Below are 21,719 nucleotides of genomic sequence, written 5' to 3' on the forward strand. Positions count from 1 at the left end.
ACTCTGATTCAACAACAATTCTGAATTTCAAAAACCTGACATTTCATAATCTGGTTCTGACATATGTGTTTGATGGGAGCTCCTAAATGACATTCTTTTGCCTGTCTCCAAACCTTAACACAGGTTTATTCTTAGCTCTTTAAAGAAGCCTTTCCTTGCTCTCTAAATAGCAACATTCTCCCCAGCCCCACCCCCATCGCTTTACATTGTTCTGGTATGTGTTTTATATCTAGTTATTTATGGAATGTTTCCATCTGGTGGAACATAAACTCCTTGGGGCAGGTACGGTTTCCCTTGACATTTTATTTCTCACTGCCTAACATATAACCTGGCATTCAGAAGTTAATTACTATATGCTCACAAAATTTAATTAGAGAATAATTACTTCCCAACTCAAAATTCTGACTTGTATTTCAGATTGATAACAGTGTTGGGTGTCCAATGCAGCACCCCAACAGTTTCATTACTTATATTCCCCAAGCGACCCCTTAGAGATCACTGCTCCTGGGGAGGGAGAACCACCCAACTCAAACTCCTGTGATGCTCCAAACAAGTAAGGTCCCCCTAGACAGACTGGTTGTGGCATTTCCTGTCTGAGTATGTGACCAACTGTGTTTTACAATATGAGACACTTTAAGATCCATGACCAGACTCCTCCAATTGTGAACAATTAACAGAAAATGGAGGGGGCAGAGGGAAGAGGAGAAGGTTGTAAAACTTCAAATAATTATATTCTGATGAGTTCTTCTTTACAGTAATTTCACTCTTTAATATGATAGGATGCTGTTAGAATAAACATGTTAGTAAAAACTGGATGCTACAACTTATCTCACCATTCCGTTCAAGCAAGTGAGGATCAGAATGTTTCTTGCCTATATCTGCAAAAGATCGCACAAGGGGAATCCGGCTCGTGAACCTTTTCTCATTTTGATGGTGATGTCTCTTCAAAAGAGCCTCCCTGACATTCTCTCTTATCGAATCATCCAACTGGCCAGAGGCAATCATGTTGTCCAGCACCATATCTATTATATGGGAAAAAAAAGAACAACAGGAATTATTTCTGAACTAATAAATAAGAACAGTGACTGTTAATAAAACAATATACCACTCCTCAAGCATTAAGATCACAGATCTAGAGCTGGAAGAGACATCAGAAGCCCTTCAGGAGACAGATGAAGGAAAGGAAGCCAAAGAAAGCCACAAAGACACCAGCGGAACTAGAAGCCAGAGCCTCTGGTGTGGCCGCTTGCCCACACATACCTGAATTCCAATAATATCATCATGAAAATCTAGCATCAGCTCACAGAAATTCAAGTTGGAATTGTGGTTTCATCAGTGACATGATAAATTCTTATTTATATAAGGCCATTGTTTATCTTCTTTAAAAATACTAACAGTTTAAAGGATTTGCAATTGTCAATGCTGAAAAATTAACTATGCACATAGCTTGTAAATAAAAAGCTATAATAATAAAAAAATACTAATAGTTTGTTTTTCCCTGGAATGGTTCTGAACTCTGTTAATCAAAGTAATTAAAATTTCATCTTCCTAAGATATGAAAATATTTCATTGTTTCACATAACTTCTAGAATCCCACTCTATGAAACTGCTGCAAAATGAGAAAATTAATATAACAATATTTCTTCTGATCTTATTAAAGTAACTCTACCACCCCAAAGCAACAAACTAAAGCTTTTCTGGAGTCACACACAAGCTGTGGTTGGCAAAATTCAACTTAAGATAATAAAAAGGTTGTGGTTTGAGGTCTTATTTCTTTATAAAAGTTTTCTACAACTGCAGTTTCCAATGTAGTTTTCATCTTACTTAAGGGAAAATTTTTTATTATCATCATCATCATCATCATCATCATTATTATGAACAATAGTTAAATAACAGTTTTGCAAAGTACTTTACAAATACTATCTTATTTGCTCAATGCAACCAATCTAGGACATGTTACCAATGCAAGGCCGATAGAAGCTATGTATAATTTGCTCAGCATCTGAATCTGCCTGTGAAGACATGGTTTCCTGACTCCAGACCTAGCAGCCTATCTGATTCGCCATCTGGATGTCTCTGTCACATAATTTTGTCACACATTTTGCTACTGTGAAAATTAAGTGTTTTTGAAATTTCATCAAGTTATATGAGAATGTGAACCTAGTAATGAAAAGGAGAACAGAATGATTTAGATTTTTCCATATCATTTTTTATATTAAACTCTTGGAATCAACCTCATATCTTCTAAAGTGAATCTAACTAATATATGCATACACATTATTCACTAAAATTGTTAAGCATTTATTGTATACAAAGCATCTTGCAAGAAGCTGGAGAAGATGCGAAATTTCGATAAATCAGTTCCTACCCAGATATAAGCTAGGAGGGAACAAGCCACCGACCCTGCCAGCTTCCACAGCTGTAAAAGAAATGCCTTGGTGCTCTGAGGCAAAAGGTCCTGCCCTAGTCTAATCTAATGTGCCAATTCAAAGTGTCAGGTCAAGGCTTTCTTGAATAAATGGCACTTAAGTCCCTGTCAAATAAGGGAGGCAGAAAAACAGACCATTCTGGATCTAGGAAAGAGCTCTCTCAGCAGCGCAGAGACTGAGAGCACATAATCTCTTTTTGACAGAATTAGCCCCATTGGTCTAGGATATAGATCAAATAAATGGAAGGGAATAATAAGAAACAAAGTAGAAAACTAAAATTGGCCAAAGTTTACTAAAGCTCTTAAATGCCAGAACGTGATTAAAACAAAATGTTAGGAAGGATGAATTGGAGAAGAGGGAATGGATAGGTGAAAATTCTAATAACAAATAGTCTAGGCGGAAAATACTGAAGCCTACACCAAAGTTGTATTGATAGAACTAGGAAGAGGTATATTTATATACATTTATTATTTACTTTGTTTAAAATGAACTATGTCCTTTCAAGAGCATCCTAATATGGAAATTTCTGAAAAGTAAAGAAGAAAAAGCATATTGTGGTAGTTCCTAATTTTGTTGTTAGAAGGGCTGTTTCATAGACTTGGGGATCATTATATTCTCGCTCTCACTGGTTTAGACCTGCAAGTTACTAGAAGGGGGAAAAGACACTTTTTTATATTGTCTTTGTGATACACATTTGAAAGTGTTTCACTTAAGTTGGTTAAAACAGGTCATGTGAATTTGGAGTACTATGAAAATAAAAGCTATCATTTATATATCACTTCTAAAGTTTGCAAAGCCTCTAATAGTATTATCTCATTTCATCCTCACACGTGGGATGTAGATGCTGTTATGATCCCCACATCACAGGAACAACCTACGGCAATTTGGAGGGAAGTAACTTGCCCAGCGTCACACAGCTCATGAGTTTCTAAGGAAGGGAAGGCTCTCGGTCTTCTCAACACTAGGCCCAGCACTCTTACTTGTCATGACTTCATCTAGCCACAGGATATACATATTAAATCATGTGTGCACAACATTCCTTGAGAAGGAGAATAGCAAACATGAAGTAGAGCTTTAGGCCATTCACTAGCCTAATTTCTAACAATTATATCCTAGGCCAAAGGCAAAGCATGCACATGTGACAACAAAGCCTTGCCTTTTTTTCAATTCACCTGATATAAAGAACTAAAAGTTCAAAGCAACTAGTATTTTTAAAATAAAAAGTCAAATCTATCAATTTGTTGATATAAATAGCAGTTTCCTGCTCCAAAAGATTTCAACACATTTCTGGCTCTCTAAAATTCAAAACTAATTAGAATAATAACAATGGATCATCTGATCACAAAGGAAAATTTTGCAATGTCTATATTCCTACCATGTCCATTATGACAACCAATTATGGAAATTTTCATTTGGATTTTCTTGTTAATAGCAACAAATATCCTTGACATAAAATGAAAATAGGATTTACAAATCACTCTATTTTCTTTTCATATAAATGATTAATGATCAAGTACAACATAATTCACACTGAAACAATTGGCCATGCTCTACAACCTGCTATTTCATCCAGAGTGCTTGCCCTCATGTCCAACATGACCGTTCCATTCAGGATACAGCTCCTCAGCTCAAACAGACTGTGCAAAGACAAGGTCGCCACATAAGGCTTGCTCCATCGATCCCCACCATCTTCAACATCCTCTTCAAATTTTAGCCACCTGAAAAGTATCACAAACACTTTGATCCTAAGTATTGAATTTTAGGGGGAAAAAAGTAAGCCTATGACTTTTCATTCAGAAATAATAAACTAAAGCAAGATTCATTTTCATTCATTTTAAACATAAAATTTAGTATGTATCCAAAATAAAAAGACATGAGCTTACAAAATGATCATAAAGTATTTCTAAAATTTGCAAAGCATTTTACATATATTATGTTAGTAAACAGCATCCTTCACTTTCTCAGATTCATTTTACTAAGCAATAAACTTTTAAGAATGCAGCAACAAATTCTGTAATCCCATCACATTCTGTGGTGACAGAGGCATAAAAATAAAATTAGAAAGAATCTAAAATTAAAGAAACAATTTTCAGAGATGAAAGTTAATGCCCTACTTATGAACCAAAAGAATGACAAGAGAATTATCCAAGTAGAATTACCTAGCAGTTTCTTTCCACTCATATTCTTCACCATCCCTATAACAAAGTTCATCCATTTCAGTGAAGAGATCATGGGGAATGTGTTCTTCATCATCATCTTCAGTACCAAGGATAAACTGGACACGCTGGGATGGTGTGTCTGAATATAAGGCAATTTAAAAACAGTAAAAGAACAGTAAAAAAAAATAATTCTCCAAATTGTTAAAAGATAAATTCCTTTAAAGTTAAAAATAGAACATTGTTGATGGAATTGTGAATACATCCAGCCATTCTGGAAAGCAATTTGGAACTATGCTCAAAAAAGTTATCAAATTGTGCATTTGATAATTTGATCCAGCAGTGTTACTACTGGGCTTATATCCCAAAGAGATTTTAAAGAAGGGAAAGAGATCTGAATGTACAAGAATGTTCGTGGCAGCCCTCTTTATAGTGGCTAGAAACTGGAAAGTGAGTGGATGCCCATCAATTGGAGAATGACAGAATAAATTGTGGTATATGAATGTTATGGAATATTATTGTTCGGTAAGAAATGACCAGCAGGATGATTTCAGAAAGGCCTGGAGAGACTTACATTAACTGATGCTGAGTGAAATGAGCAGGACCTCCTGATCCTGATCATTATATACTTCAACAACAATACTATATATATGATGATCAATTCTGATGGATGTGGCCCTATTCAACAATGAGATGAACCAAATCAGTTCCAATAGAGCAGTAATGAACTGAACCAGTTACACCCAGCAAAAGAACTCTGGGAGATGACTATGAACCACTACATAGAATTCCCAATCCCTTTATTTTTGTCCGCCTGCATTTTTGATTTCCTTCACAGCCCAATTGTATATACACTATTTCAAAGTCCGATTCTTTTTTGTACAGCAAAATGACTATTTGGACATGTCTACATATATTGTATTTAACTTATACTTTAACATATTTAACATGTATTGGTCAACCTGCCACCTGGGGGAACGGGTGGTGAGAAGGAGGGAAAAAGTTGGAACAAAAGGTTTTGCCATTGTCAATGCTGAAAAATTACCCATGCATATACCTTGTAAATAAAAAGCTAGAATAAAAAAAAGAAATCCAAAAAAATAATAAAGATAAAAATAGATATATTTCATTTGTAATTTAAATTATTGTGCATTTTAAATCAAATGCTAAAAATACTAAGGAAAATAAATAATATTATTAAGTAAGAGAAAACAAAGACCAAATCACAAGACATATTCCTATTTTTAAACAGCAATATTAAGGTGTTTTTCATTTAATAAATCAAAAAGAGCTTAAAGCTGCACCTCTAAAAGAAATGAAAGGATCTGAAGGTGCTGTCTCCATTTTTTCTCTTGTGCTCTGCCCACAAAAAGAGCCTGATTTATAGACAGAAGCTCAATCACCACCAATATTTCCAGAGACCCTGCTAATCACACACCATCATTATGAAGAAGCTAGGTAAAGGTGCTAAAAGTTGAAGGAAGCCAAAGACTATGGAGGCAAAAGGCACTCAGGACAAGAAAGTGTCAGCAGAGCAAAAAGGCTATGATGACATCAACAAGTATGGTTCCACCACCAAAAAGCGACTCTTGCTAGTCACGACTCCCAGCAAGACAGCCAGGAGAAAATGGTCTTCCCAAGCAAAGCTGTTACCACACCAAGGAAGGAGAGGGCCATTCCTGCCTATCACAGTAGCACCCCCAGAGTAAACAGGTAACAAATGCAGAACAGTCCAAGAAATCTAACAATGATGACGGCAACCTGCGCCACCCAAGGGGTCCAAAAATGGAAGCAAAAACAGGCAACAAGCCCTTGGAGACAGTAAGAAGGAAGAGGAAGAAGACAACTCTACAGAGAAAGCTTAGGACAACAGGCTGTCAAAGGGAAAACGGCTCCTGTAAAACTAAGCTCCAAGTACCACAATGAGGAGGATGAAGAGCAAGTGCCACCTTCAAGAAACACTTGAAAGGAGGAAAAAGAAAATGGGCCAACAGAAAGCCACCAAAACCAAGAAACGAACTGCAAATAATAACATCTAAAATTCATTTACTGTCTTTGCCAGTAAATTTGAACTTCAAAATAACTGCTTTTTAACTAAAAACTGGTCTCACTGACTTTTGTGCAGCTAAGAGATTGAATGATATGGAATTTGAATCAGCTAAATACATAGAAAAAACTCTGGAACCCAATTGTGCAGACCTCCTTGACTCTGAAATGAAATTGGAAAGAGCAAAGAAAAAGTCAAATCCAGATGGTGAGATACTCTTCCTGAAGAGCCTCCCTCATGAAGCGACTCGGAAGGGAGGCAAGCACTTATAGATGCTACTGAGGGCAGACTAGTTTGATCCAGAAGGGTGTCCCCAAAGGAATTATCTAAATTAGTTAAGACTTAAGATAGGCCAAAATGACCTTATGAGAGAAAAAGATAAACTGATAGTCAGACTCTTACTTTGGACTACAACACAGAAAATAGAGGCAAGAGATTTCTAAAGGTGGAAAAAATATTTCCTGAAGTGAAAGTGACAAGTCAGCCAACTCAGAGCCTCACAGATCCTTATCCTGAATAACCCAGCTAAGGATGGCCTGTGTCTGAGAAGACAAGTTTCTCATGGTGCCCCAGCCCACCAAAGAAGACCTGAATTTCCCAGACTCTCTTCCATTGAAGAAGTAAAAGCAGCTTTGGATTTTAACAACATGGAGACAGAGACCAGAGCGATCAGGATAGAGCTCAAAGGGCACAGATCAATTAATTCGTTTCCAGTCACACTAAAATTTGGTCAAAGGTTTATGCAAAGACACCACTAAACACACTAAAGAACTCTTTTTATGGCTCTACAGTACAAAGAACAGAGAAGCGAGGTCACCAGAAGAGCTTGACGAAGAAGATGCTGAAGCTGGCAAAGAAGTCACGGCCCATGGGAAGACTGGTAAAAACAGTTAACTCCAGACATACGAAGGATGCTTAGGAGACCATGGTTATGGAATATTATTGTTCGGTAAGAAATAACAATAATTCCAGAGGGTTTATCTAATTCACTAATTTTTTACAAAGCCTTCTCAGGACATTAAAAGACAAACATGTAAATCAAAGGTTTTCATAGAAAAACCTAAATGACATTGAGTTTAACAGAGATTGGTGAAAAAGTGATAATTAACCTTTTTTCTATAAGTTGTTTTGAATTTGTTATATACCATGGATGAAACCAATTTTTTCCTACAAAGGAATGGCTTATTTTCATTTTTCTCCCATCTTTTTTGGCTATAAAGAAAAAAGTCAAAAGGTTTTTCAATATCCTAACCTCATTTTAAAAATGCTTTTAAAGGATAAAACATCCTTAATATTATTTGTTTTTAATTTTACTGGTCCTAATGTTCTTTCTTAGCAAAAAAAAATTAAGAAATAAAATTTGGCTTAATCAATCATAACAAAAGTGTACAGAATACATTAAAAACTTTTGATCCAAAATAAATGGTTTTTCTAGATTACTACTAAGCATTCACTTAAAATAAATCCAGGACATCTGTGTTAGCTTTAAAAAGAATACAAAGAGGCACAAAAAATATACACATAATTGTCAAAGGGTAACTATTTTCTATCTCTTAATACCACTAAAGAAAGACATCAAGCAACTCCAAGAATTATATTGGTCTCTGTCTAATATTTCTACTAAAATTTATTATAGGATACCCTTCCCCATTCCACTTATCCCTAATTCATCCAGTCTACATCTCAATAACCAAGCCACAAATTCCTTCATTCTTCTATTTGAACCCCTATCCTCACATCTTATCCATCTTAAAACTAATTCTCCTCAAGCATATTCCCATCCCTCTTACCATAAGAAGGAGATTCACGGCCATCTTCCTTATCTGATTCTTTGTCTTTTCTTCTTCGATGATGATGCTTATGCCCACGATGTCTATGACGTCGGCGACTTTCTTTACTAAATGGAACATGTACACCAATATACACAGCTCGATGACCTGTTTTGAAAATGCACCAAAAGATACCATTAACAGTATATAAATACAATATAGTAGAATTTGTTCTAAATACAAACTATTCAGTTGCCACATAAACCAAAATGCAATGATGTTCTTTATTTACTCCTTTTTTTCCTCTATGATTCAAATAGAATGGTACTCAACAAAAACAAAGCTATTAAAAAAAAAAGAAAACAATTGTAAGCATAAATTTGCAAGCTTAATAAAAAATATTTAGAGGTTCGGGGCAGAAACATTTTCACCATTTCTTAAATTACAGATATAATTTATCAAAGAGTAGTCAACTTTTTAGGTAGTCAAGAGCTTTAAAAAGAAATGCATTCATGAATATAGAAAAATGGATGTTTCTTAAAGCTTCTGAGGATGCTTCAAAACAAATCTCATAAAAAAATCAAATGAAGGTGGCCTAGCTGTACCAGATCTAAAATTACATTATAAAGCAGCAGTTACCCAAACCATTTGGCATTGGCAGAGAAACAGACTAGTTGATCAAATGTAGGTTAGGTTCAAAGGACAAAACAGCCAATAACTTTAATAATCTAGTGTTTGGCAAACCCAAAGACCCCAGCTTTTGGGATAAGAGCTCACTGACAAAAATTGTTGGAAAAATTGGAAATTAGTTTTTCAGAAACTAGGCATTGACCCACACTTAACACCGTACACAAAGATACGGTCAAAATGGGTTTATGACCTAGGCATAAAGAATGAGATTATAAATAAATTGGAAGAGCATAGGATAGTTTACCTCTTTTTATGACCAAATTTATGACCAAAGAAGAACTAGAGATCATTATTGATCACAAAATAGAAAATTTTGATTTTGACGTGGCCATCTTCAACAAGATGAACCAAATCAGCTCCAATAGAGCAGTAATGAATTGAACCAGCTACACCCAGTGAAAGAACTCTGGGAGATAACTATGAACCATCACATAGAATTCCCAATCCTTATATTTTTGTTCACCTACATTTTTGACTTCCTTCACAGGCTAATAAGTACACTATTTCAAACTCCGATTCTTTTTGTACAGCAAAATAACTGTTAGGACATGTATGCTTATATTGTATTTAATTTATACTTTAACATACTTAATATGTATTGGTCAACCTGCCATCAGGGGGAGGCGATAGGGTGAAAGAGGGGAAAAATTGGAATAAAAGGTTTGGCAATTGTCAATGCTGTAAAATTACTCATGCATAAAGAAAAAATAAAAAAAAAGAAAATGAAGATTTTAATGGAATGATAAGCACATTTAAAATAGGACAATTAATAATTATATTAAATGCTTACATTATACATTAAAAAAACAAATTTCATTAAAACCAATGAATTTTCTTATAACTTAATTAAGACCTTTAAGGTCCTCTCAATCAGGATAAACTTTTCTCTTTTGGCCCCTTTTTGCCTAAAAACTTTTTACACAATCTAGTCTCAAATCTAAGCTGAAGGATTTCTGGTTTCATTTATTGGCACTGCAAGGCATGAGAGCATGCATGTACAGTGCACAAAGTTCACACGTGTTCAGAACCAACACTGCATGGAAGTGCATGGGCAGGTGCTACCAAAACTACCTGGGATTCATTACATGTTTAATTCTGGTCATTGAGTTTAGAAACTTTTTACTATTATTACCTTTCTCATGACCCTTACATTTAGTTATGTAACCCCTTTGTGACCTGTTTCTGAATTTTATAAAAAAAATTATTATTTCAGAAAATGAAATTTTTTCAGAGAGAAAATATGCTAAGTAGAGCTGAGGAGAGTGGCAGGATCAGACAATTAAATTAGGAAAATTAGGTGAAGATCAATAGCATTCAGCATTGCAAGATGCATTTTGTGCAAATTTACCAGAGTACTCCAAAAAATTCTAATTTTAATGTAATATTCTTTAAATCGATCTGCTATAATTATATAATTTCCATGAATTTTTGCATATCATATCTACTTTAATAAATGTTGTTTACTTAATATTTACTCTATTTCTAGCATTAGAGAACCACTGATGACTACAGATAAGAGTCCTTGCACTTAAACTTACAATCCAGAAGGAGAGAATAGTGGGAAGGGCAGGGGAAGGAAAGACTAGGGGAAAAACAACAAATGGTCTACAAGAAGAACAGACCACAGAGACAAAGAAAGAACCTTTAAAGCAGTCTGGGGTTTTATGTGAAAGGCAATCTTATCCGGTCATATTCTTGGAAGGCCTGCTTCTGAGGCTGTTTGCAAACTGTGCAGATTCACTTACCTTCCCTGTCTCAGCTCCATCATCTGTAAAATTATGCTACATCATTTGTTATATTATGTATATAAACTTGTGTATGTAAATGTGCAGCAAGTATATAATCATCTGTTATATTATGTATATAAAAAGCTTGTAAACTCTAAAGCCCACTCTAAATGTGGGCTGATATTGCAGTTACCATCACCATTTCATCTGGTAAGAAAGGTAATGCACGCCAAGTTCCAGAGACTAGCATGATCAGTTAAAGGGCCTTAGGAAAATTAAGTGAATATTAACAGAAAGATTAGGGAAGAGAGGGACTGGAAATAAGACCAGTTAATAGACCATTATAATAGTCCAGAAAAGAGGTAATAGGAACCTGAACTGGGATGCCCTTATCAAAAATGGCAAAACAAAGTATAATTTTAAGAGATATTCCTAGGGTACAATTATAGGACTTGACAACTGATTTAATTATTAGGATAAAGACAAAGAAAGTCAAATATAATGTTAAATGAATTATATAACCAGGAGAAAAACAAGCAAGTTTGGGAGGAAAAAATGACAAACTCAGGTTACACAATATTAAATTGGAGGTATTAAATTGGAAGGAGTGGCAGACAAAAGAGAAAAAAACATGTATCAGGAAATGTGAAATGATATATCCATAAGGATTTATTTTCTTCACCTAAGAAGAGAATGACAAGAGAATAAAGTCTTACAGATAGACAGAATCTTCAGGATACATATATTTAAGGAGTAGAAAGAAAAAAGGGTCAGTAAAGGTGACAAAAAAAGTCATCAGGGAGCTTTCTATGTTTTGACCCAAGTCATCAAAAAATGTAAAACAAAGGGGGGCAAGTACAGATTCCCAAGTCCCTTAAGCTTTTAATGAACCAATTTTGTTATTTTTTTAAAGCTCATCTTTTTTTTTTTTTTTTATCTGCTACTCTTTAAATTACAAATTGTCTGTCTCCCTCCTTCTCCTGCACTAGTAAAGGCCACCATGTAACAAACAATTTATGTGTGTCTATGTATATATGTATGTATGTGAAATCATACATATTTATCACTTCATTCTCTGGGGGTAGAAAGCATCTTCCTTCATAGTTCCTCTGTGATTGATTTGCATATGTATAACACTCAGGATAACTTAGTCATATACTTATTCTCTGAGCAATATTGCTGTTTCTCTCATTTCATTTCATTTCAGTTTTCATTATTTTGTACAAGTCTTTACATGTTTTTCTAAATCAACCTGCTCCTAATTAATTACAGGACAATAGTATTACATCACAATCATATACCAAAAGTTGTTTAGCCATTTCCCCAGATGATGGACGTTTCCTCAATTTCCAGTTCTTTGTCATCACAAAGGGCTGCTCATAAATATTTTAAAACATACAGGGTTTTTCCCCCTTTTTCCTTGATCACGCTGGCAAACAGACTTAATAGTGAAAGGGCATAATCAGTTTGTTTTTTTTTTAACTCTTTGAGCATAATTCCAGATTGCTTTCTAAAATGACTGGATCAAATCACAATACCACTAACAATGTACTGGTGTCTCAATTTTTTCACATCTTCAACATTTGTCATTTTCTTCTTCTGTCATTTTAACTGATACAATGGGTGTGAGTTGATTATCTCAAAGTTATCTTATTTGCATTTCTCATTAAATTATTTAAACCCTCATATGCCTACAGTTTTGATTTCTTCATTGAAAACTGCCTGTTCAAATCCTTTGAGCATTTTTCAACTGGGGAATTCAATTTAAGTTCTTATAAATTTGTCAAAGCTCTTTATGTACTTGTGAAATGAATTCTTCACTCAAAAACCTTTTTTTGAAAGTCTTCCTCCATAATTTTCTGCTTTTCTTTTAATCTTGGCTACACTGGTTTTATTTGTACAAAAACTTTTTAATCCCCAAAATTTAAATCTTGATATTTATCAAACACTAGATATTCTGTTCCATTGATCTACCTTTCTATTTCTTAATAAGTTCCAGACAGATTTAATAATTTGAAATTTTTGCCTTATAATATAGTTTATGATCCTTTACATTTTTTATTTTCTTTGTTATTCTTGACCTTTTCTTCTTCCAAATGAATTCTATTATTTTTTCTATCTGAATAAAATTAATTTTTTGGTAACTTAGTTGAGATGGCACTGAAAAAAGCTCATCTTTTGCTAGAGTTGCTACACAATTTATATTCCTGAAAGAGCACAATCTAGGAAGAATTAATATTACAAGTCAATTACAACTCTAGAGAGACACATTAATGGCTATTTAAAAAAATAGATGGGTAGGATGGAATGGATGGCTTGAAATAGGCAAGGAAGATGCTAATATACTAAGAATACCCATATGCTAGAACTCCAAGAAGGACAGGAATTCACCATCTCTGAAGTAGTCTACTCCAGTGCACTTCTGGCTAACTCTTAATTGATAACAAATATTTTCCTGGTATCAAAATTAAATTGCTTTCTGCCAACTCAACCTCATTCTTCCCTTCAGGGCCAAAAGGAACAAGACTTATCCTAGAAGTCCTTCAAACAGTCAAAGGTAACTCTCAGATTCTCTCCAAGTTTTCTCTTCCACAGATTAAACAACTCCAGTTCTTTCCACCAATCTTTACACAACATGAACTTGAGGCCCTTCATCATACTGATCACCTACCTTTGAACTCTCTCTAGCTTATTAATGTCCTTCTTAAGTTGTGATGCCAGGAATAGAACACAATATTCCCATTTAAAGATTGAAGAGAGTAAAAACTACTACGCTCCCTATTCCTAGAAACTATGCTCCTCTAGACGCAACCCAAGATCTCAGCGGCTGCATCACTTGACTCATATTGAGCATGTAATCCACACAGCTAGTAAATGTTTAATGTTGCATTTGAACTCTCATCTTCTTGACTCCAGGCTCAGCTCTCTACTCACAGCACCACCTAGCTGGCCATTTACAATGATATCACTAACCATGTAGCTATCAAGGAAAGGAAAAGGTTTTTTCTTATAATCACTCACTGTCTCACGTTTCTGAGAATGAAACAAGAAATCTTCTGTAAACAAGGAGAAAAGAGCTGGTCTTTATAGACAGAACAAACAGTTCATTTCAGGTATTATTGAGGGGGTCCACCAATGATTCCCTCAATCCCTTTGGCATACAAATCTACACACATCCAGGTGAAAGAGAATAACAACATTCAAATACTGAAAGGAGAAGCCTTAAACTAAGAATTAGTCCAGAAAAGAGGTGGAAGGGAACCAGCAGCAAGAAGTAAGTTACTTTATGCTGAGGGATATTTGCAGCAAGAGGAATAGTTAAGACAAGACGTTATCTAGTGAGTTCCAGTATGATCCTTTCTTATGCACCTGAGTTATAAAAGAATTTAAAGACTAACATCACTACAAACTGATTGTTAAGGATAACTTGGCACTTCATACAGTATGTTAATCTGACACTATTTATGCCTCTAAATTATAGCTAATTTCTTCATAAACCCCTAGTCCCATTTTAGAACACAATTAACATGGGCTTCTTAAAGGTCATACTAAGCAGAAAATGCTTTAATGCTGCAGCCTCCACCCATGACTGTTAATGAGTTCAAAGAGGCTCACTGCCACAGAACTGACCATCTGTTAAAAATATGTTTTTAGCCACAGCAACAATAGCTACTGAGACCCAGAAGCAGCTGCAGCCTTTGCTGGGAAAAGGTATACCTATGCTAAGGAAACCACGGATTTCTGGAATAAAACCCAACTGTTTAGTTTGGGTGAAATCTATGGATAAAGAACATGATGGGCAGGCTCCACTCATCTGATCTGTTCATTGAGGGGAACGGACTAAACAACTTCTGGGGGATGTCTCTTCAAGACTCGAAATCTATGATCCTATTTTTTATCAGAAGTAAAAAATGGGTAAAATATCTGTTCCAGGCTTCTTTTTATTCCAACTTTAAGCTCAGTCCCCAAATTTTGTAATTCCAAGACTCTAAAACTGCCATGTGTCTGTAACATCTGAACAATGTCCTGAACTCTGATCAGTCACCACTATTTTAAATGGGATTTAATAAAGAGAAGTGAGAATACTGGTACATAGGCCAAGCTCTTCAATAAAATTGAAAAAATAAATTTTAAAAGTTCCACTTATTAAGAGCCATCAGGCATAGCATTATACAAAACATCACAGACTTAATTATGTTCAAGTACTTACTTTCTAGTTCTTCTTTTTCAAATTTGGTATTAATGGTTGAACTGGTTTTTCCAAGATCTACGACTGCTTCTTCATCAGGACCCTAAACACAAAAAGCACATAAAGGTCACTTAATTATTCATTCATTCTTCTAATGGGAGAGGGGCATGTGCTGGTGAGTATGTCCAGAGAAGGAGTACGGAGGGGCTGTACCAATGTCCAAGGAACTGGAAATCCTGGGTTACTTAATTAAAATAAGAAAGGGAGTTTTTAATGGCCAATCACATGAAAAATGAAGTATCACACACTGTGACATGTAACTATTTCTTTCACTAAAAGATTCTCCAAAGCTAAGTCAGTAAAGATAAAAACAATCTGGTCCCACTAAGGTAGAAAAACTTCAGAGACGGGCCTCAGCCAGCTAAAGTTCATGTTGGCTAAGTTCAGTTCCAATATGCTCGGAGAGTACAAGAGTTATATTGCCTTATGAAACCACTAAGCCATAGACCAATTCAATTCTGATCTCCATAAACAGAAAAAGTACCCAAACAATCAATATCACACAGCCTTTAAATAGTAAACTAAAAGGAAAGCATAAGGACACAATTATTCACTTTTGCAAAGGAGATAGATCTTAAGGTAATAGAATATGAAACTGGATACTATCAAATGTTAACTAGGGAGGGAAAGTTAACTCGGATGAGAAAGAAAGAGAACTAGGGAAGTACAGTAAGGTAAGAAAGGTAGGTGGATACCTTAGGAGGGAAAGAGAAGAGGAGAGCAGAGATACGCTATAAGAGAACCTATACAAGTATTTGTGGGAAATGACTCATCATGACATTACCCTCAATACCAAAAAAAAGGTCATTTGACTTTAGATCTCCTCTTTCTATAACCCAAACACCTGAACAAGAAGAAAAATCACAAAGGATTCTTTTAGCACATTGGATCAACCTCCACAGCAAATTTATGAAAAGACCCCAAGTCATGAAGAATGGGCAGACATGTTTGATAAACCACTGAAGGGACCTTCTAAACCAATGAGATTGCAGATCCATTTGATGGAATCAAATGCATGGATCATGAAGTATCCCAAGTGATGCTAAAATCCTATGGCCACAACTATAAGAATGGATGAGATTTTTAAATATACCAGTTCTCTTACTCAAATTTGTTTTTTCCCCAACTTCTATTAAAACAACCACACAGTAAGAAATCATAGTGTCATGACTCAATCTAAAACAATTAACCCAAAAAAGAATATACATAGAATTTGGAAATAAAAAATGCTTTCTAAGCTGAAACAGAAGCTCCTCTAAAATGACAACTATTATTATAATATAACAAAAGTAAAGAATTGATTAAATAAAAGGCAAGGCTAATAAGAATACTAGTATTCACATAAGGACTATTTACTTCCTTAGAAAACAAAAAGTGTTCCATCAGAAATTAATATATTAAAATCAAGAATAAGGTGGGAAGAGATGAGGAGGAGCACCATAAGCTATTAAGTTCTTTATTTTTCTTTTTGGCCTCTTAAGTCCTCTCATTCAAAGGTAATGCTAAATTCATCTATACTGGATTGTGGTTAAAAAGTATTCAAGTTATCAAAAATAAGACTTTGAAGTTAGTACTTAAATATTAGTGAAAATATTGGCAAGAAATTTCTGTTTCCATCACATTCTCACTGAGCTGGCCACCTGAAACGATCACATTCAAATGAAAGTTACATTTACAAATTCACACCAGGGAAAAGGATACATTAAATCCTATCAAAATTAATGTTTATAAACATGTTTCTATGTTTTATTGATAGGGAACAGCAAAGCTAAAAGAATAAGGACTTTAGGAATATAATCAAACAATAAATACATTATTAAATATTTTATGTAAATAATCAAATGCAATTAAAATTTTTACTTTTCTTATGAAAGAAAATTAGAGTTCAAATACCAGGATTATTGCTACTAAAAACTAAGGATTTAAAAACTAGAATTGTTATTTTCTTGTCATTTATACTTAATAAAAAAAGTAAATAGATGTGTGATCAATTAAATCATACTACAGAAGAAAAAATGTACATACACATATATGACTGCCTCTTCAAAAAGATCTGAAGGGGATATAGAAGAGTTCAAAATGGTATCTACAGACTCCAGTGTATTTTAATTTAAAACATTTTGAATAAAGATGTTCTAGTGATTGCTTGTTTTGAAACATCAAATTTTGTTGTTTCCAATCTGTGATCTCATCAATGGGAGGATTTCCTCCACTGAGATCAGTCCATGTTGTCTCAATCACTGCCGCTCTTCCCAGCTTACCCTTTAGGTCTTTCCTGCAGGTCTCTTAACATTATGTAGGAATCAAGAAAACAGATTGTCCATGTTATTACCCACTTCCTATGATTATATTTAGTATCTAATATACATTTAGAGCTAACAGTTCCTCATCTTATGAATCAGAAAACTGAGGCCCCAAGAAATTAAGTGACTGATCCAAATCACAATTAACTTTGGCAGCAGAGGGACATGAAACAGACTCCCCCTTTTTCACTGCACTCCACTGCTTCCCATTACCTTTTAGATGATGTCTCCTAAGACACCACAAGGGCCCAATTCCTCCGACATAATATACTATCAGATGCTTAGTTATCTTGTGCACAATCTTCAATTTTGACTTGGGGCACAGGGCAGGACACCCTTCCAACTTTCCATTTATGACATTAGGATTCTTCAAATAGATTATAGTATGCTATGGTTGCTAGTCACAAAGCATCATCCTAAATATGAATATTTCAAAAATGCATTTTTGTTTCAGGGAAAGGATTGGAGATAAGCTACACAATTTCAGCGAGGCAATTTGGTGCTCACTTCTTCCTACGATATCTGATTCTAAAACTGGGTTATTGTACAAGACCAAGATGCTGATAGTAGATCAACTCCATGTGCTCCCTCTCTATTTGTTTATCAGTAACAATCTTCATCTGCTTGGTTTTCCCTGAGTTAGGCAGAACTCTTTAGTAATTGTGGTTTTTATTTAGGAGGCTATTTAAGGACTCACGGCAATCCACATCAATCAACTGTAAACAATGTCTGTGAAGCTTCCCACTATGATTCTAAAATGACACTAAAAATAATTTTATCTTCCTTTAGAAAATACTTCCATTTTTATGACACTCTTTAGTCATCATTATAACCAACTATAATTTTGTAATCCATTCCCACAAGCAACTGAAGAGATGTTCCAGACTTTAGATCCTGCTTGCATGTGCCCCTGCCGGTGGATCATATAGAGAGCACCCACGCAAGGCACAGAGGTTTGGGGAGCCAAGTCACTGGGGCTCTACGGCGGACAAGTTTCCTGTTTGGTAGAGGAGTTAAAATGGAGCTCACTTCCCCACTCTATATCCTTTAGTCCTTTGCTTCTCTGGCTGTTCCTGAACAAAGTAAGACGTGAGCTTTTCCAATACCTCTAATTCAAAATTGTTTCTTCTCCATATCAATTTGACAAATGTTTATTAAGCACTTTGTAAGACAAGAAACTCTGCCACAGAAGAATATGCTTCCAATAGTCCCAGGGCACAATGTCTGGATCTTTCCTTTGTGCCATTTTCACTTGCTCCAAATCTCAAGAGAGTAATTCATCTGAAAAGATTTTCAGGGCTTTGTTGACTTTATATACAAAAACACCAGCATGCCAATAAAACCAAAAAGTGAGTTAACTTAGCCTTGGGCTAAATCAAGAGAAGAAGGTTCCAGAAGAAAGAAGATGCCCCAGGCACCCTCAGCCTCAGGGCCACTAAAAAAAGAGGAACCCCTAGGAAGGGGAGCTCCTCTCCCCTAGAGGTTGTTACATGAAGACTAGGTCATTGCTCAGTAACAAGAGAGATTAGATGCACTCTGAGGGCCTTTGGTGAGGCTTTATACATCAATTTGTTATTACTATCTCCTTTGGCCTCCAAAGGACCAGCAAAAAAAAAAAGGGGGGGGGGGACAATCTCCAGTATTTTATCCTCAAAATCTAGAACTATCCTACACAGAGATTTTCATAAATGATAGCTTCACAGAACAACTCTATAGTTCTATACACTTTTTTACCCTTTTAAAAATATTTCCCAATTACTTATAAAAAATTTAAGAATCTTTTTTGTTTCTGAGTTATAAATTCTCTCCCTCCCTCCTCTTCCTTCAGAAGACAATTTGATATTGATTACACATGTGAAGTCATTAAAAAAAATTTCCCCATCAGCCATGAGCATTGAAAATAAAATTTTTAAAAAGAGAATTTAAAAAATATATATACTTCATTCCGCTTTCAAAGTTTATCACTTTCTCTCTGGAGGTAGATAACATTTTTCATCTTGAGTCCTTTGGAACTGTTTTGGATCACTATCTTGTTCAGAGTAGCTAAGTGTTTCAGAGTTGATCATCCTTATAATAATTGCTGTTACTACATACAAAGTTCTGGTTCTGCTCACTTTCCTTCCCAGGTTTTTCTAAAATCATTCTGCTCATCATTTCTTAGAGCATAATAGTATTTCACCATAATCATATACTGCAACTTATTCAATCATTCCTCAACTGGTAGGCATCCCCTCAATTACCAATTCTTTTCCAGCACAAAAAGAATTTCTATAAGTATTTTTGTACATGTACATTTTTCTACCCTCTCAAAATTTTTCCATATCTCCTTTCCTTTTCTGTTATGTCAGTCAATCCCAAAGTTGTAAGGTGGTATCTCAGAACTGTTTTCATTTTTCTAATCAGAAGTAATTTAGAACAGTTTTATGGAAACATTGATAGCTTTGATTTCTTCTTCTGAAGACCATTTTGGCCATTTATCAAATGGGGATTGGCTCTCATTTTTATAAATTTGTCTCAGTTCTCTATTTATTTGAGAACTTGATGTAAAACTCTTTTCTAGTTTTCTGTTTTCCTTCTAATTATGGATACATTAGTTTTATTTGTCCAAAAGTTTTTTTTTTATTTTATGTAATCGAAATTATAACTGCGATATTTTGGTTTGGTTATATATTTGGTTCCTTTTTTTTCTCACAGTTAAGAGAGATAAAATATTGCATGCTCCCCTAACAGTTTAAGGTGTCACACCTTTTATGTCCAAATCTAATACCCATTTTGACCTCACCTTGATTCACATAAGATGTTGTTCTATTCTTGGTTTCTGCCAAATAGTTTTCCAATTTTCCCCAGAAATTTTTTTCAAATATTGAATTCTTACCTCAAAAGGTTTGCTCTTTGGGCTTACTAAAAACTTATTATGGCAATTTGCTACTGTGTATCTAAACAATTCAACTGATCCAAAACCCTATTTTCTTAGCCAGTACAACACTGTTTTGGTGATTACTGGTTCATAATATAGTATGAAATCTAAAACTGCTAGACTACCTTCATTCACATTTTTCCCCACCGATTCTCTGGATATTCTTGACCATTTATTCTTCCAGATGAATTTCCAATTTTTTCTGTCTCTATAAAATAATGGTTAGGTAATATGAATCAGTAACTGCATACCTTTATTCATAATGAGAAAAAGTGCTTTTTCTATTTGGCTGGTTCTGTGAATTGTAAAATAAAGGTCAGTTACCTAGAGGCAATAAATGAGAACTCTATCCTCTGACCCTAAGATCCCACATTTGGGTTGTTAAAGTATTTTTAATTTGAGGGGATCCTGTATCTGATTGCTCATCTTCACTCAGCAACTTAGTCTTACCAAAGTGGGGAACAAAACACTCATAATTTATTTGACTTTAAATTTGGTTACCAATGTTCTATAATCAGAAATATAACATGTTTTTCCAGAATCAACAACCCATTTATTCATACATGAAAAGATTTAGCACAGAAAAATAACTACATAATAATTTTTCAACATTGAAATAAACAAATAGTTAATACTAATTGCTATTTTTAACCTTTGAAAAATTAAAATCCCTTTTTTGAAAAAAAAAATCTTTGTTGTTTCTACAATGCCTTTAAATTATGGACTGACTTGCAGTTTCAGCAGTTTAGCAGCTACTTAGGTATCATACTTATGTTTCCAGAAGAAATTTTTCAGCTGCTAAAAAGAGGATGACACTGTTTCACCATATGAACCCTTATGCTTAAACTAGGAGGGACTCAGTCCTGTGGTGTGTCGAACAAAGCAGATCAAATTATTTTTTTTTCCAAAGGTGGGGGAAGCCAAAAATACTTTTGATGCTGTTACTCCATTCTCCACATGGCACCCCTAAAAGTCCTTGGTTTTGGACCTCAGCCTTCTGAAAGGAAGAATAATAAAGAAATACTTCTGGACCAAAAAAATTAATTGCTAAACCCATAAAGTGATTGTTGCATGCCACACTAAAAAAAAAAAAAAAAAAAAAAAAAAAAAAAGGTCAAGCTGTTGGATATTACATTAATTATAAGTGTCAAGCTCAGCTGTTAAGTGATTGCTAACTTCTTCCATGGAGAAGAAAAAATCCCTTGCAAAGTATAAATTTTCAAATATAGCTGCTTCCTAACAGAAATAACATCATAATAATATTAGCTACTATAGGATTACTTTTATAAAAGTGAAATCAAATGCCTCCTCTTTGGATATTTGACAATTTTTTAAAGTTCCCCAGATGCTAAGTGAAATATAATCTATGGTGCTGAAAGTCCCAGGTGAACAAGCCGCAAATATCTTTCTCCTTCCTTGAATCCCTATAGAT

General features: G+C 34.7%; 1 protein-coding gene across 11 annotated transcripts in view; it reads right to left on the reverse strand.

The window, feature by feature from the left end:
- Positions 1-21,719, reverse strand: part of SLC4A7 (solute carrier family 4 member 7) — a 119,337-nt gene that overhangs the window by 60,251 nt on the left and 37,367 nt on the right. For 9 of the 11 annotated variants that reach the window (XR_004229831.1, XM_023505192.2, XM_023505191.2 and 6 more), the window contains exons 2-6: positions 15,029-15,110; positions 8,423-8,569; positions 4,589-4,727; positions 3,987-4,147; positions 834-1,022 (exon numbers count right to left, since the gene is read on the reverse strand). Coding sequence is in view for 10 of the 11 variants with exons in the window: in XM_023505192.2 (XP_023360960.2) it covers positions 834-1,022; positions 3,987-4,147; positions 4,589-4,727; positions 8,423-8,569; positions 15,029-15,110 (718 nt within the window). In the remaining variant the exon portion in view is untranslated. The remainder of the gene's footprint in view (positions 1-833; positions 1,023-3,986; positions 4,148-4,588; positions 4,728-8,422; positions 8,570-15,028; positions 15,111-21,719) is intronic. The other 2 variants (XM_031940393.1, XM_031940390.1) reach the window with 1 other exon arrangement.

The sequence above is a fragment of the Sarcophilus harrisii genome, chromosome 5, assembly GCF_902635505.1.
Source record: "Sarcophilus harrisii chromosome 5, mSarHar1.11, whole genome shotgun sequence".
Taxonomy (NCBI): domain Eukaryota; kingdom Metazoa; phylum Chordata; class Mammalia; order Dasyuromorphia; family Dasyuridae; genus Sarcophilus; species Sarcophilus harrisii.